General features: G+C 35.1%; 1 protein-coding gene across 6 annotated transcripts in view; it reads right to left on the bottom strand.

Annotated features, from left to right (window-relative positions):
* Positions 1–5,251: 5,251 nt before the first annotated feature.
* The window catches only part of GCFC2 (GC-rich sequence DNA-binding factor 2), a 51,007-nt gene continuing 43,681 nt past the window's right edge, over positions 5,252–12,577 (bottom strand). For 4 of the 6 annotated variants that reach the window (XR_004733475.3, XR_013526079.1, XM_035272144.3 and 1 more), the window contains 3 exons: positions 12,163–12,309; positions 8,317–8,441; positions 5,252–7,140 (listed from right to left, as the gene is read on the bottom strand). Coding sequence is in view for 2 of the 6 variants with exons in the window: in XM_035272144.3 (XP_035128035.1) it covers positions 7,023–7,140; positions 8,317–8,441; positions 12,163–12,309 (390 nt within the window). In the remaining 4 variants the exon portion in view is untranslated. Of the gene's footprint in view, positions 7,141–7,258; positions 7,378–8,316; positions 8,442–12,162; positions 12,310–12,577 lie in introns of all 6 variants that reach the window. The other 2 variants (XR_004733474.3, XR_013526078.1) reach the window with 1 other exon arrangement.

Raw genomic sequence — 12,577 nt, 5'->3', positions numbered from 1 at the left:
GGAAAACATTACAGTCTTTGGGTCACAGTCTGGCTTCAGCTTCCCCTGAGAGTTTACAAAAGCCAATTTTGAGCACGTTCATAGCTAAGGTTATGAGTGAGTTCTGCTAAACAGAAGGCTCATGACAGGGTATTTGGCAGGATTATAGCATGGGCTGGGTAACTGAATGTGACAGAAATGTGGTTAAAGGAAGTATATTTTTTTATTCTCAAAGCATGATGAATCAAACTCTATTTTAGGATTAGGTCAAAACAGTACCTTTGGGATGATGTGAGTGTTGTTGCTGATCCATGCAGCACAGAATGGAAAGCTGTGATATAATCAAACATGCTAAAGAAAAGCATATAATTTGGTCCGTATTCACCTGGGCATACTGTCGCTCAGGTTAAAAAGTACAGTAGTATCCTAAATCTTGCAGGCAACTCCCAAACTGTCCATTGAGTTACCTTCAGATCTGCCCTCTGGTTCCTAGCTATCTTAGGACGAACTTCTTTCCTGTGCTCAGCTGCTTTCTAGATTCCATGTTTTCCATTTTATTCAGTACTAACTTGTTTTGTTGGAGCACCTCCTTTGGTAGCTTCTAGAGGAAGTTTGGGTGGAGGTAAAGTTTTTGAGACATTGCATGTCTTTCATGTTTGATTGATATTTTATACATTTAGGTGGGAAGTAATGTTCTTTCAGAACTTTAAAAATATTGTTGCTCCATTTTCTTAATTTCCATTATTGTATTGAGAAATCCAAAGCCATTTCGGTTTCTGTTTCTCATATAAAATTCACGATGCTGTGCCTTCGTGTGGGTCTATATTTATCCATTTTATTGGACTTTAGGTGAATCTTTCCAAGGTAGGAACTCATTTCTGTCGGATCTGGGAGATGTTTAGCATCAGTTGATTTATTCTCTGCTGCTTTGTTCTCACAACTGTTATTTGGATGTTGGATATCCAGCACCAGCTATCTGTTTTCTTACCTCCCTCTCCTACCCCAGTCTCTTGTTTTTTAGCTCTTTAGCTCAATCTTCCAACTCTTTGCTATTTTTAAATCTTAGGAACCCTTCTTGCTTTGTGAAAGTTTCTTTTCTTATAAAGAAAAAGCCTTTATCTATGGGTTTGTTCATAGATAAGGTGATTCATTATAGTGTTTGTATTTTTTTCGTTTAAAATAGTTCGCACATCTGTTTACTCCAAATTTCTTTCTGTATTTATTTTTGTTGTCTATATTTCAGGCTTTTCCAGGATACTGGTAATCCTTGGCTGTCTTATGGTTGAATGAAGAACTAAAAAACTTGGACAGCGTTGGACTGTGGGAAGGGGTTGACTTTAGGGTTATCTGAATGGGCTTTTTTGGGAGTCCCCTCCTCCACATGAACGTTTTGGTTTGGTCAGATTCTCTAGAATAGAGGCTTCCAATCTCCTTGGAGGGGTCTGTCCAGGGAGATTGTCTAGGGGTCTGTCAGCAGCTTCCAGCTGCTTCCTTCATCTTTTTCACTAATGATTATATAGTCATCTAACTACTGTCAACAAGTGATAGATAACCTGTCCTTCACTTCTTTAGATTATTTGTTGAGATAATCTCTAAAAAGAACTTCTCAAAATAAAAGATTAACAAGAGCCTGTATCTTTTACTTTTCTTCTCTTTATCTTGTTAGAAGATAGCTATTAAAACCTGTTCTTTTACTGCCTTGATAAACACGTGTCAAGCTTGGTAGAATGGTAGATGGGTGTATTTCAGGATCTAAAGCTCTGCAAATATGTATGATCAGCTCAAGTAAGTACAGGTGCTCAAAAACATCGTGATTTTTACTCTGTAGGAATATCTTTAAAATTCTTACAAATATTCCCCCAGAAATAAAATTAAATGTGCATAGTCTAAAGCTTTTTTATTGTGGTAGGACATATATAACATAATTTGCCATTGTAAACATTTGACATACAATTCAGAGGCATTAATTACCTTCACAGTGTTGTGAAATTATTATTACTGTTTCCAAAATTTTCTCATCACCCCAAACCGAAATTCTGTTAACTGTTAAGCAATAACGTCACTCCTGTATCTCTCCCAGCCCCAGGTAACCTCAAATCTTTCATTTTTGAGATAAGGCCTTATTCCATCACCCAGGTAGGAGTGCAATGGTGTGACCATAGCTCACTGCAGCCTCAAAATTTTGGGCTCCAGGAATCCTCCCACCTCAGCCTCCTTGAGTAGCTAGGACTACAGGCACATGTGGCTGGTTTTTTGTAGAGATGTGGTCTTGCTATGTTTCCTATGCTCCTGGCCTCAAGCAGTCCTCCACCTTGGCTCTCAAAGTGCTAGGATTATAGGCATGAGCTACTGTGCTTGGTTGAATCTACCTTCTATTAATTTGCCTATTATAGTTACTTATTAGCAGAACCATCCAATATTTGTCCTTTTGTGTCTGTCTTACTTCACATAGCATAATGTTTCTAAGATTCACCTGTATTGTGGCATGTATCAATTTCATTTGTTTTTATGACTAAATAATATTCCATTGTATACACATTCTATTTCTTCATCCATCTTCTGTTGAACGTTGGGATATTTCTACCTTTTGGCTATTGTGAATAATGCAGTAAATATTGACATAACAAGTATGTATGTATATGTATTTAAGTTCTTTTGGGTATATGTCTTGAGTGGAATTGCTAGATGTCATGTTTTACTTCTAAAATAAAGGAGTTAAAGCTAGTTGACAAACATCTCTCCCAATCTTTCCAGTTTTTACAGATTGGTTCTGTGCTGGGCTCTTCCCTCAATACTTAGCCAGGCTTGTACTGAGCCTAGCAATCAGCCCCAATACTGTAGGGTCTTTGCAGGTCTTGTCTGAGCATCCTTCTTGCTATGTATGCAGGTAGTTTTCTAAATCTCCCTGTATGTGCTGTTGAATATTCTAATTTCCCAAAGAAACTCCTTTGTAGCCTTTTCTCCCAGAACATAGACAGGTTTTTGGATATCTTGACTATAGTCTTTCAACCCAGGTGTTTGCAGGTTGTTTGTTCACCTTGCACTTTTTTCAAGTGATGCTACTTTTTCTGGCCTGAGTTCTAAGTTAGGTAAAATAGCGATGAGTGCTCTGTCAATCCTTTAAGTAGCCCCAAACAGGCTACAAGAGACTTAAACAAGAATTTGTAAGTTCTGCTCTGCTTCCTCTAGAAATGGGAATCAGGGTCCAACACAGAATGTAGTTGCTGTTTTCAAGACTGCTGCAACACCAGGGAGCTTGTGGGGTAAAGGCAAACAGAAATGTCAGAAGGCTTTCTCACCATTTTAAAGTTGCTTGTTCTTGATTCAGCATTTGCTTCATTGCTATAAAACATTTTACTGTTTTCCAGAGTTATGACAAAACTGGCTATGCCTGTTCCTGTTTTTTTTTTTTTTTTTTTTTAATTATTTTTTAAAGATGGGGTCTCACTATGCTGACTAGGCTGATCTCGAACTCCTGGCCTCAAGCGATCCTCTCAGCTTAGCTTCCCAAAGTGCTGCAAGTACAGATGTAAGCCACCACACCCAGCCCCAGCTTGTTTTTCAGTGTTTCTGATGTTGAATGTGCCTACTCTACCATGTTGTTCAAGTGTATATATTTTCTAACCTACCCTGTAGTGTTGTGATGGGAAGTTATAAGCTTAAAAGAAATAACTCCCTAAGCCTTTTATATAATTCAAGAAAGATCAAAAATTTAGTTTATCCTGTTAGAAGGATTAGAGAAATGATGTATCTTTCACTTTTTCAGGGATAGGCTATTCTGCCTCATTAGAAGGCTCCTATGTGCTGGATGCTGTGTAAGACATTTCATTTCTCTTCATGTTTACAACAAGCTTGTTGCCAAGGCTCATCTTGAACTCCGGGCATCAAACAATTCTCCCAGCTCAGTCTTACAAAGTGTTGGGATTACAGGTTGAGCCACTGCATCTGGTGAACTAATGGACTATCTTAACTCTTTTCAATGTTTATGCCTACTTTTTTCTTGACTGATTGTATGACTATGTCTTCTGGAACAATACTGAACAGAAAATGGTGAGAGCAGAAATGCTTGCTTTAATATTTCACCTATATGTTAGGTATAGATTTTTCTCACAGATGCCCTTTATCAGATTGAGGAATTTAGATACCTACTTTGCTGAAAGGTTTTTGTAGTCTCGGGGGTGCTGAATTTTGTCAAACACTTTTTTGTAGTAAGAGATGATTCGTTGGTACAGTCATCGAGATGTGGATTTTCTCCTTTATTCTGTTTATGAGTGATTACACTGGCTGACTTTCTAATGCTAAACCAACCTTACTTTCCAAACAAACCCTATTTGGTTATGATATATTACCATTTTTTTATACATTGCTGGATTTGATTTGCTATTTTAAGGAGTTTTATTTCTACATTCATGATAGATATTGCTGTTATTTTCTCATGATGTCTTTTTCAGGATTTGTATCACACGGCATTTCTTAGGTATATCTAAGTATCATTTTGTCAAGGACCTAAGAAATGCAAAAATCGATTGTTTTGAGATGGTTTTTTCATCATGAAAAAAATTCTTTAAAGTCATCTGTCTGATTCTGCAAAAATTTCACTTTTCTTTTTGAGATGGAGTTTCGCTCGTTGTCCAGGCTGGAGTGCGATGTCACTGTCTCGGCTCACCGCAACTTCCGCTTCCCGGGTTCAAGCAATTCTCCTGCCTCAGCCTCCTGAGTAGCTGAGATTACAGATGTGCACCACCACGCCTGGCTAATTTTGTATTTTTAGTAGAGGTTTCTCCATGTTGGTCAGGCTGGTCATGAACTCCTGACCTCAGGTGATATGCCCGCCCCAGTCTCCCAAAGTGCTGGGATTACAGGCACGAGCCACTGTGCCCAGCCAAATTTTACATTCTTTATGTGAATGAAAAGCTGAAAAAAATCCAGGGAAAGAATTAAGATGTGGTATGATTTGCCAACTCAATGTTTTGTTCTTGCTAGTTGTGTTACCCCTCTCTATTTCATCCATTTCGTAGTAGTAAGAAAAAAAATAATTTTCCATTGAGATTTAGGTAAATTTTTGAATTAAGGTATAGGCCATATAAAAACCTTGGGGTTAAAACTCCAGGTATAATGAAATTTAATTGACTACAGCAGTTTAAGTCAATCTGTAATTTTGAAAGCAGTTTTAATATTTTCCACAAAAAGCTAGGAAGGTTTCTCTGCTGAACTTAAAAATATAAAGGAAATATCCAACATATCTTTAGTTAAAAACCCAGAAGTCAGAGGGTAATTTCCAAATGTGTATTTTAATAGAAAAAAATGACAAATTTCATATGCAATAAAGTATCGGCTACTTATGTAAAAAAATCCAAAACTTTATGTACACATACAAACACGTAACATTTCTGTAAATAGAGAAGAGGTAAAGGATAACATTAAAATGAAAACAGCAGTTACCTCTGGGGACAACAGTAGTGCAGAAATGTTAACTGCTTTTCAACAATGGTTTGAATTTTCTAGATGAGATTCTATTCTTGTATAATTTGTGTAGCTAATATAAACATTAAAAAATTCTTCGGTGAATCACAAATACTCACTGCTATAATAGACATAACACACCCAACTCCTAAAATAAATTATACTCAGTTTTGAAGGTAGGGGGTGACATAAAAGTCGGCTATATATTCAAATCCTACAATATAATCAATTTTTTCCAATTATCTTTTGGGCAACAATTTGCAAAATGTATTTACGGTTTCCATTAAGTTAGTTAGTAAGTAGACTTAGAAAAATTACTAGTAAACTAACATTTTAGAAAATTTTCTTAATTTCTTTTGATTATCCTGCCTCAGTCTTATTAGACAAATATTTTTATCAAAAAAGGTATCACATGTTCTGAGTATTTAAAATAACTGCTGCCTTCTTAGTCCTACCACCAATGACAAAAAAAACAACAACAAAGTAGTAACCTGGTAACAAGTAATGACTTAATGCAACAAAAAACATCAACAAAATTAAAAGAAAGGCCAAATATGGTGGCTCCAGCCTGTAATCCCAGCACTTTGGGAGGTTAAGGTGGGTAGATTGCTTTAGATCAGGAGTTTGAGACCCAATGTTTCAAAACACCTCCACAAAAAGATACAAAAATCAGCTGGGCACGGTGGTACATGCCTGTAGTCCCAGCTGCTTGAAAGGCTGAGGTGGGAGGATTGCTTAAACCCAGGAGGCAGAGGTTGCTGTGAGATGAGAAAGTGCCACTATACTCCAGCCTTGGTGACAGTGGCAGACCCTGTCTCAAAAAATAAAAGACAAAATTAAAAGAAAAATGGCAAATAAGGAAAACTGCCACATAGCATGGGCAAAAGATCAATATCTTTAGAAATATAAATGTCTTAAAGTCCACAAGAAAAAGATGGATATTTCAAAAATAATTACAAATGGCCAAAATCTGTATGTTCACTCTCTAACAGCCAAAACAAAATAAACTATTAAAATAAGATTATTTTTACCTATTAAATTTTCAATGCATTTTAAAAAATGATAATACCTACTGCTGGTAGGGATTCATTGGCACTCACACTTGTGTTGGTACATTAAATTGGTACAGATTTCTAAAGGACAATTTGATAATCAGTAAATGCCTTACTCATTTATACTTTGCAAATAATTTACTCCAACTGAGCTTTTCATATTAATTTATTTTTAAATAAAGGTAGTTAAAGAGAACTAAAAGATGTTATTATGGTTCACCTAAGCTATGGCAAAGTTTCTCCAGTTCCCCTTTTAAGAAAATTGAAAGACCAGTCAATAAAATCAAAGGGAAACACATTGACCTCTTAATGCTCCAGTGCATTTAATTTCTTAGAACACCACAGAATCATGGCAGCTTTTCATGATGCCAGAAGGTTGAGGATGGGGAGAATGCAGAGGTAGAGTCTCATTTTTTTGCAAATCCTACCTTCTATTACAGGGAATAAAGAAGAGGCACCAGCTTCTTCTCAAGCAAAGGAATTGAGTGTAACTATATTAAAATTTTAGCATTTTCCTATAAAATTTATTCAATCTTCTTTAATTAGTGATTTAAGGTGGTCTAGGTGATGCTCTCCTATGAAGGATTTTGCTTGATTCAAAGCTTTTATTTTCACCAAAATAAGAATTATTTCTTCAACTTCATTCCTGAAAAAAAAAAAAAAACCACAAAAACAAATTTCTCCCTTTAAAAATGCAATGTAGAGGGAACAGTGGTCAATTCATAACCTAATCATCTGCTGTTAATCTAAAACAAAAGCTTTACCTTAAGCCAATATCTAAAAGTAGCAGAAAATACAGAGAGATGCTTCCATCTCCAATTAATTATAAAGTTCAAATGTAGACCATTAGTGGATGTATTCCCGCAAATTCCAATGTGAATTACTGTAAAAAGTAGAAGACCACAGAGTAAGTCTATCATCAGAAATTTTAGTAGTGCTGTGTTGCTATCAGCTTTTATGAAACATTGTGGTGGGAGCAATGGTGGGAGCGTATTCACACATCATGACATTAGCAAATAATACAAATCTGGGCCTTTTTTTTTTTTTTTTTTGAAGGGACTTGGTCTTGCTCTGTTGGCCAGACTGGAGTACAGTGACACAATCATAGCTCATTGCATCCTCAACCTCCCAGCTTAAGCAATCTTCCCACCTCTGCATCCTCGGTAGCTGGGAATCAGGCATGTGCCACCATGCCTGGCTAATTTTTTAAATTTTTTGTTCTAGAGACAGGGTCTTGCTATGTTTCCCAGACTGTTCTCAAACTCCTGGGTTCAAGTGATTCTCCTACCTCAGCCTCCTATAGTGCTGACATTACAGATGTGAGCCACTGTGCCCAGCCAAATCTGGGCTTAATAATTTTTTTTGAAGACGTAGTTAATAGGAATATCACTGTGTTTAAGCCCCTGAACATCTGGTGCTGTGAATGAAACATTCAGAACAGATAGCTAGCTACTGCTGGATAAATACTAAGCTGAAGACCTGTACTTAGTAACTGCTGAGTCTTTAAAAATGGTCAGGAAAATTAAAAGCACATTTAAAAACTGCTTAATAAAAGGTTTTTGATTTATAGTTTTAATTCTATATTCCCCTGTGCTATAGTTTTTTGAATGTGCTTAATATGGGAGAGATTTATGTTTTAAAATATGAATATACATAAGCCATCCCAAAGGTCACCATAAAAATATCTACTAACCCTACAGTATCACAAAGTCTCAACAAATTTTTTAAAGTATAGTAAAAATGCAAATCTTTCTAAAAATTGCAGAGAGCATACAGAATACTTGAACTATGTTTATAGAGGTGAAAATAAAATATGCATTACCTGAATTCACTTCTAGATAATTTATGTGCAGACTGCAATAAAAAGTGAATGAAGTTTTCTAGCTGTGGAATAGATGTCCTCATGGCAGAATTTTCAAACCAGTTTTCTGGTAGACATGCTGCCACCTGTTAATCAAAACACATGGCTGGTTTACAATGACAGTTATCTAATAACTCTTGCTAACAGAATCTCATAGTGATACTGCAAGCTGAATATCATTCTCCCCATTTTGTAGTTTATGGTTAAATAAAAATTTGTAAAAATTTCCCTTTGTGTCAAAGGCTATGTTTTGAAAATTCATTCTTTAATGGTAAGAACTTAAAATACACTACTCTCTATGAACATTCCCTAGTAGTGCTAGTAATTCTATACTCTTGTGAGTCATGAAATCTGTACAAAACATAATTTACAACTAAAACCCAGAAACGTCTAAGAAACAAAATATTTGGTCAATACAACTCTAAAATACATACATTCACTATTATAAAGAAATTGGGTGGCCTAGCACATGATCTGTATAAATTAAGAGTTAAGGAATCAAATGGAAGATATAGAGAATGAAAGAAATTAATTATGGTTATCGTCTATCAATTTACAACATTGCTTTAAGTATAAAACAGCAAAATGAATCAATGTAGCTTCATTCAATTTTTCTTTTGGAAATAGAAATTACATTTTATCAATGTCATCCTAACAGTAATTTAAGATTTTGAGAAAAGTTTTGAAAGAATGTTAGAAAAATTTTAAAAGGAAAAAAAAACCTTCCTCATAGCAGAAATCAGAGAAAAAAAAGGGAGGGAAAAGGAGAGAAAGGAAAAATTCATTGATCCCTGAGAGAACAAGGTCTGGTTGCTTGTTCTTGAGGTCCCAAAACAAGATGCAGACAGTGGGGAAAGAAGGGGGTTTATTTCTGCAACCAGTTACAGGGAGGTCAGAGTAACTCACCAGACCAACTCAAAGTTATAAGCTTTTTTCTAGTGCTTGTATATATTTAAAGCTCCACGCTACATGTGGGATTGTACCTACAAGTGGGAGTGTTTCATTCAGTCTCTGTCTAATCTTTAAAGGGACTAAGGTCGGGAAAGCTTTCTCTAGTCTTGGAAAGTTTCTTAAGACAGAACGAGGTCTATGTGTAAGAATGCTTTTATTATTCTAGAAAACCCAGGTGGGGTCTAATGGGTTGGTTTTTGCATTCCAGTTCTTGTACTCAGGTACCAGTTTCTCCAGTTTTTTAATATTATCTTATGCATTCATAAAAATTATAGTAATGGGTTTGTGGAAACCGACTGTTCTGTTTGCTAATGGAAACATGGCCTGCCACAATATCACACTATTCAAAGAAATTCCTAGACAATCACATAGATTATGCTACAGTTGGTAACAACAAGATCATTATTTATAGAAAATAGAGAGTTGGGGAAAAAATTAACATGCACCCTATATATTATATAACATACTAAATAAAAGTTCTAGAATGTGCTCTTTCTAAGGTTGGTCAGCATTTAAAATACGGTTGAGGAAAAAGACTTACTCTATTCCTTAATTACCTGTTTCAACTATTCAGGAAAAATCAGACACACTGACTGCCTAAGGCAGAAGATCCTACAGGTTTTGTTATACAAACTGTCTCTTTTTAAAAGTTTTAAAACCAGCCTTTACTGGCTTGGAATTCAATGCCACTTGCACTTGTTTTCCTCTTATTTTTGTATCACAAGTCTCAATAAAATTCTCATTAAACCATGTAACTTTTCCATTAGTGATCCCAGCACTAAAAATCTATTTTCTTGGCCTGGTTTTCTAACCATATGCTGTGGAGAGAATGCTGTGTAAATATATTTCTTCTGCTCCACTTTGTAATAGACTCTATGGTCAGAGGGGACTAAACTAAACCTGAACAAAATAACATGGATGATTATTTAAATTTTTAATATGTAATGCTTAAAACTGTATGATATAAAAACTATAGCCAGAACAATCATGGTTGGCTAATAATTGATGTATAGTTTTATGGCAGGCTAGATTTCTATTAGCAACTAGAATAAATCAATTTTCACTAACCCTTTTCTATAATTTTGATGAATGTGTAAGTTAAACATTAAAGAACTGGAGAAATTGATGCCTGAGTACAAGGGCTGGCTGAAATGCAAAAACAAACCCATTAAGACCCCACCTGGGTTTTCCCAGACCTTAAAGTCTGATCAAATAATAAAAGTGTTCTTACACATACTCCTTGTACCAGGCCCCACTTAAGATTTAAAAACTTTCCAATACTCTAGACAAAGCTTTCCATACCCCAGACCCTAGTTAAAGATTAGATATATACTGAATGCAACACTCTCAATTGTAGGTGCACTCACAAGTAGCATGGAGCTTAGAATGCATGCAAGTGCTGAAAAAAACAAACTTGTAACTTTCAGTTGGTCTGGTGAGTTACTAAAACCTTTTCTCTTTAACTGTTTGCAGAAATAAGCTCCCTTCTTTCCCAATCTGTCTGCATCTTGCTATTGGACTGTGAGAACAAGCAGCTGTACCCTATTCTACCTGGGAACAGTTTTGTGTGTGTGTATGTGTTTAAATCATATTATAAAATAAGTATTTCCCCATATTCTTAAAAATTCTTCAAAAACATAACTTTCGTGAACCCAAAAGCATCTAAGACAGGTCCTGAGATTTATTTTCCTTTCACTTTTTTATCTTATGAGAAGACCATCATGTTTTTAGGGATATTTAGGTGTTTCCAACTATCTTCTATTATAATAATGCTGTAACAATATTCTTTATACTTAAAATCTATATGTGAATCTTTAATTTTCAACTTAGTTTGGCAAAGCCAAAGAATATAAACTTAAAAGTATTGTATCCATAATGCCAAAATATTCTCCAAAGAGCTGTATCCTTCCTTCTACCAGTGCAGGAGACTTTTCTAGAACCACTGCACTGCATACTCTAGGTGAATGGTGCCCTGCAATGATGGAACTGTTGTTTTCTTGTGTTTATAACACTGGAATTAAAACAACAGCAAAAAAATGTTGCCAACACAACTTGTAAAATAAATATCCTTACTATAAATAATTTCCATTTCTTTGATTATTAGTACTATTAATTATTTTTCACATATTTTAAGGTTAATTTTACATATCCTTTTAGGTGACTTGACTGTTGCATGTGTTTCGGCCATTTTTAATCAGAACATTTGAATTATTTACTAATTTGTAAAGAGCTTTTTTATTTAATGTGAAGATTAATCTTTGTTACATGTTAATAACTTTTTATTTCCTATATTCTTCACTTTTCTTTTTACCTTTCTATTACAGAAAATTTCAAACATAAACATCAGGGGAAAGAATAGTATAGTGAGCCCAATGCACACATTCCCCAGTTTTATGTTTTATTTCCCGTTTTTATGTTTTTTGATCCACTGAAGTTTTATATTTTTTATCAAGTCTATTACTTTTTCTCAGAATTTCTCCTTTTGTCTTTAAGTTTAGAAGGAACTCCCTCACTCTCAAGCACAGTCATTTACCACTTAGTATATTTTACAGTTTCATTTTTATATTTTAAAAAATTTTATCTGAAATTTTTATTGGTGTATAGTGAGAGGTGAGGATCTAACATTCCTTTTTGTAAACAGCCAGCCATCTAGCATCATTTATGAAGTGATTTTTCCTTTTCGAACCAGTATGCTATTTCTTAAATATGGAAGAGGTGCTCTGGATTTCTAGTTTGTTACATTCATTTGTCTATTTTTATATGAGTACCACACATTTAATTATTTTGCTCAGTAATAGATTTTAATAGCTAATTTTTTTAGAAATGAAAATTAGAATCAGTTACTACACAACTTACCTGGTTGCACTTTTTAACCACATCTGGCCCCGGTGTGGCATTGAGAAGAGCTATAAGAAGGTAACGATTTAGCAGCTTCCCTAGTCCTAGTTCTTGCAAGGTGTCATCTGTAAGAAGTCCATTCCAAAGAAGAATATTGCGGAAGAGCTAAATTAAAACATCACGTAAATATGTACCTTTTCTCCAAAAAGAAACTGTAATAGTCTCTAACAAACCTAAGGAGTTGGTCTAACTCAAATTCTCACTACAATTAGCCCTGTTGGAACTGTCCAGTTTAGAATAGACCATCTCTGAATAAATACTTGATTCTTTCCAGACTCCTCCATGTATTTGCTCATCTTATTTTCATTTTCTAAGATAACCATCCCCAAGTCAGTCTCAAGTAACTTCACTAGAGCCTTCCCAGATAAATAAT

This window comes from Callithrix jacchus, chromosome 14 (assembly GCF_049354715.1).
Source record: "Callithrix jacchus isolate 240 chromosome 14, calJac240_pri, whole genome shotgun sequence".
Classification (NCBI taxonomy): domain Eukaryota; kingdom Metazoa; phylum Chordata; class Mammalia; order Primates; family Cebidae; genus Callithrix; species Callithrix jacchus.
This window is presented reverse-complemented; position numbering and strand designations above follow the sequence as displayed.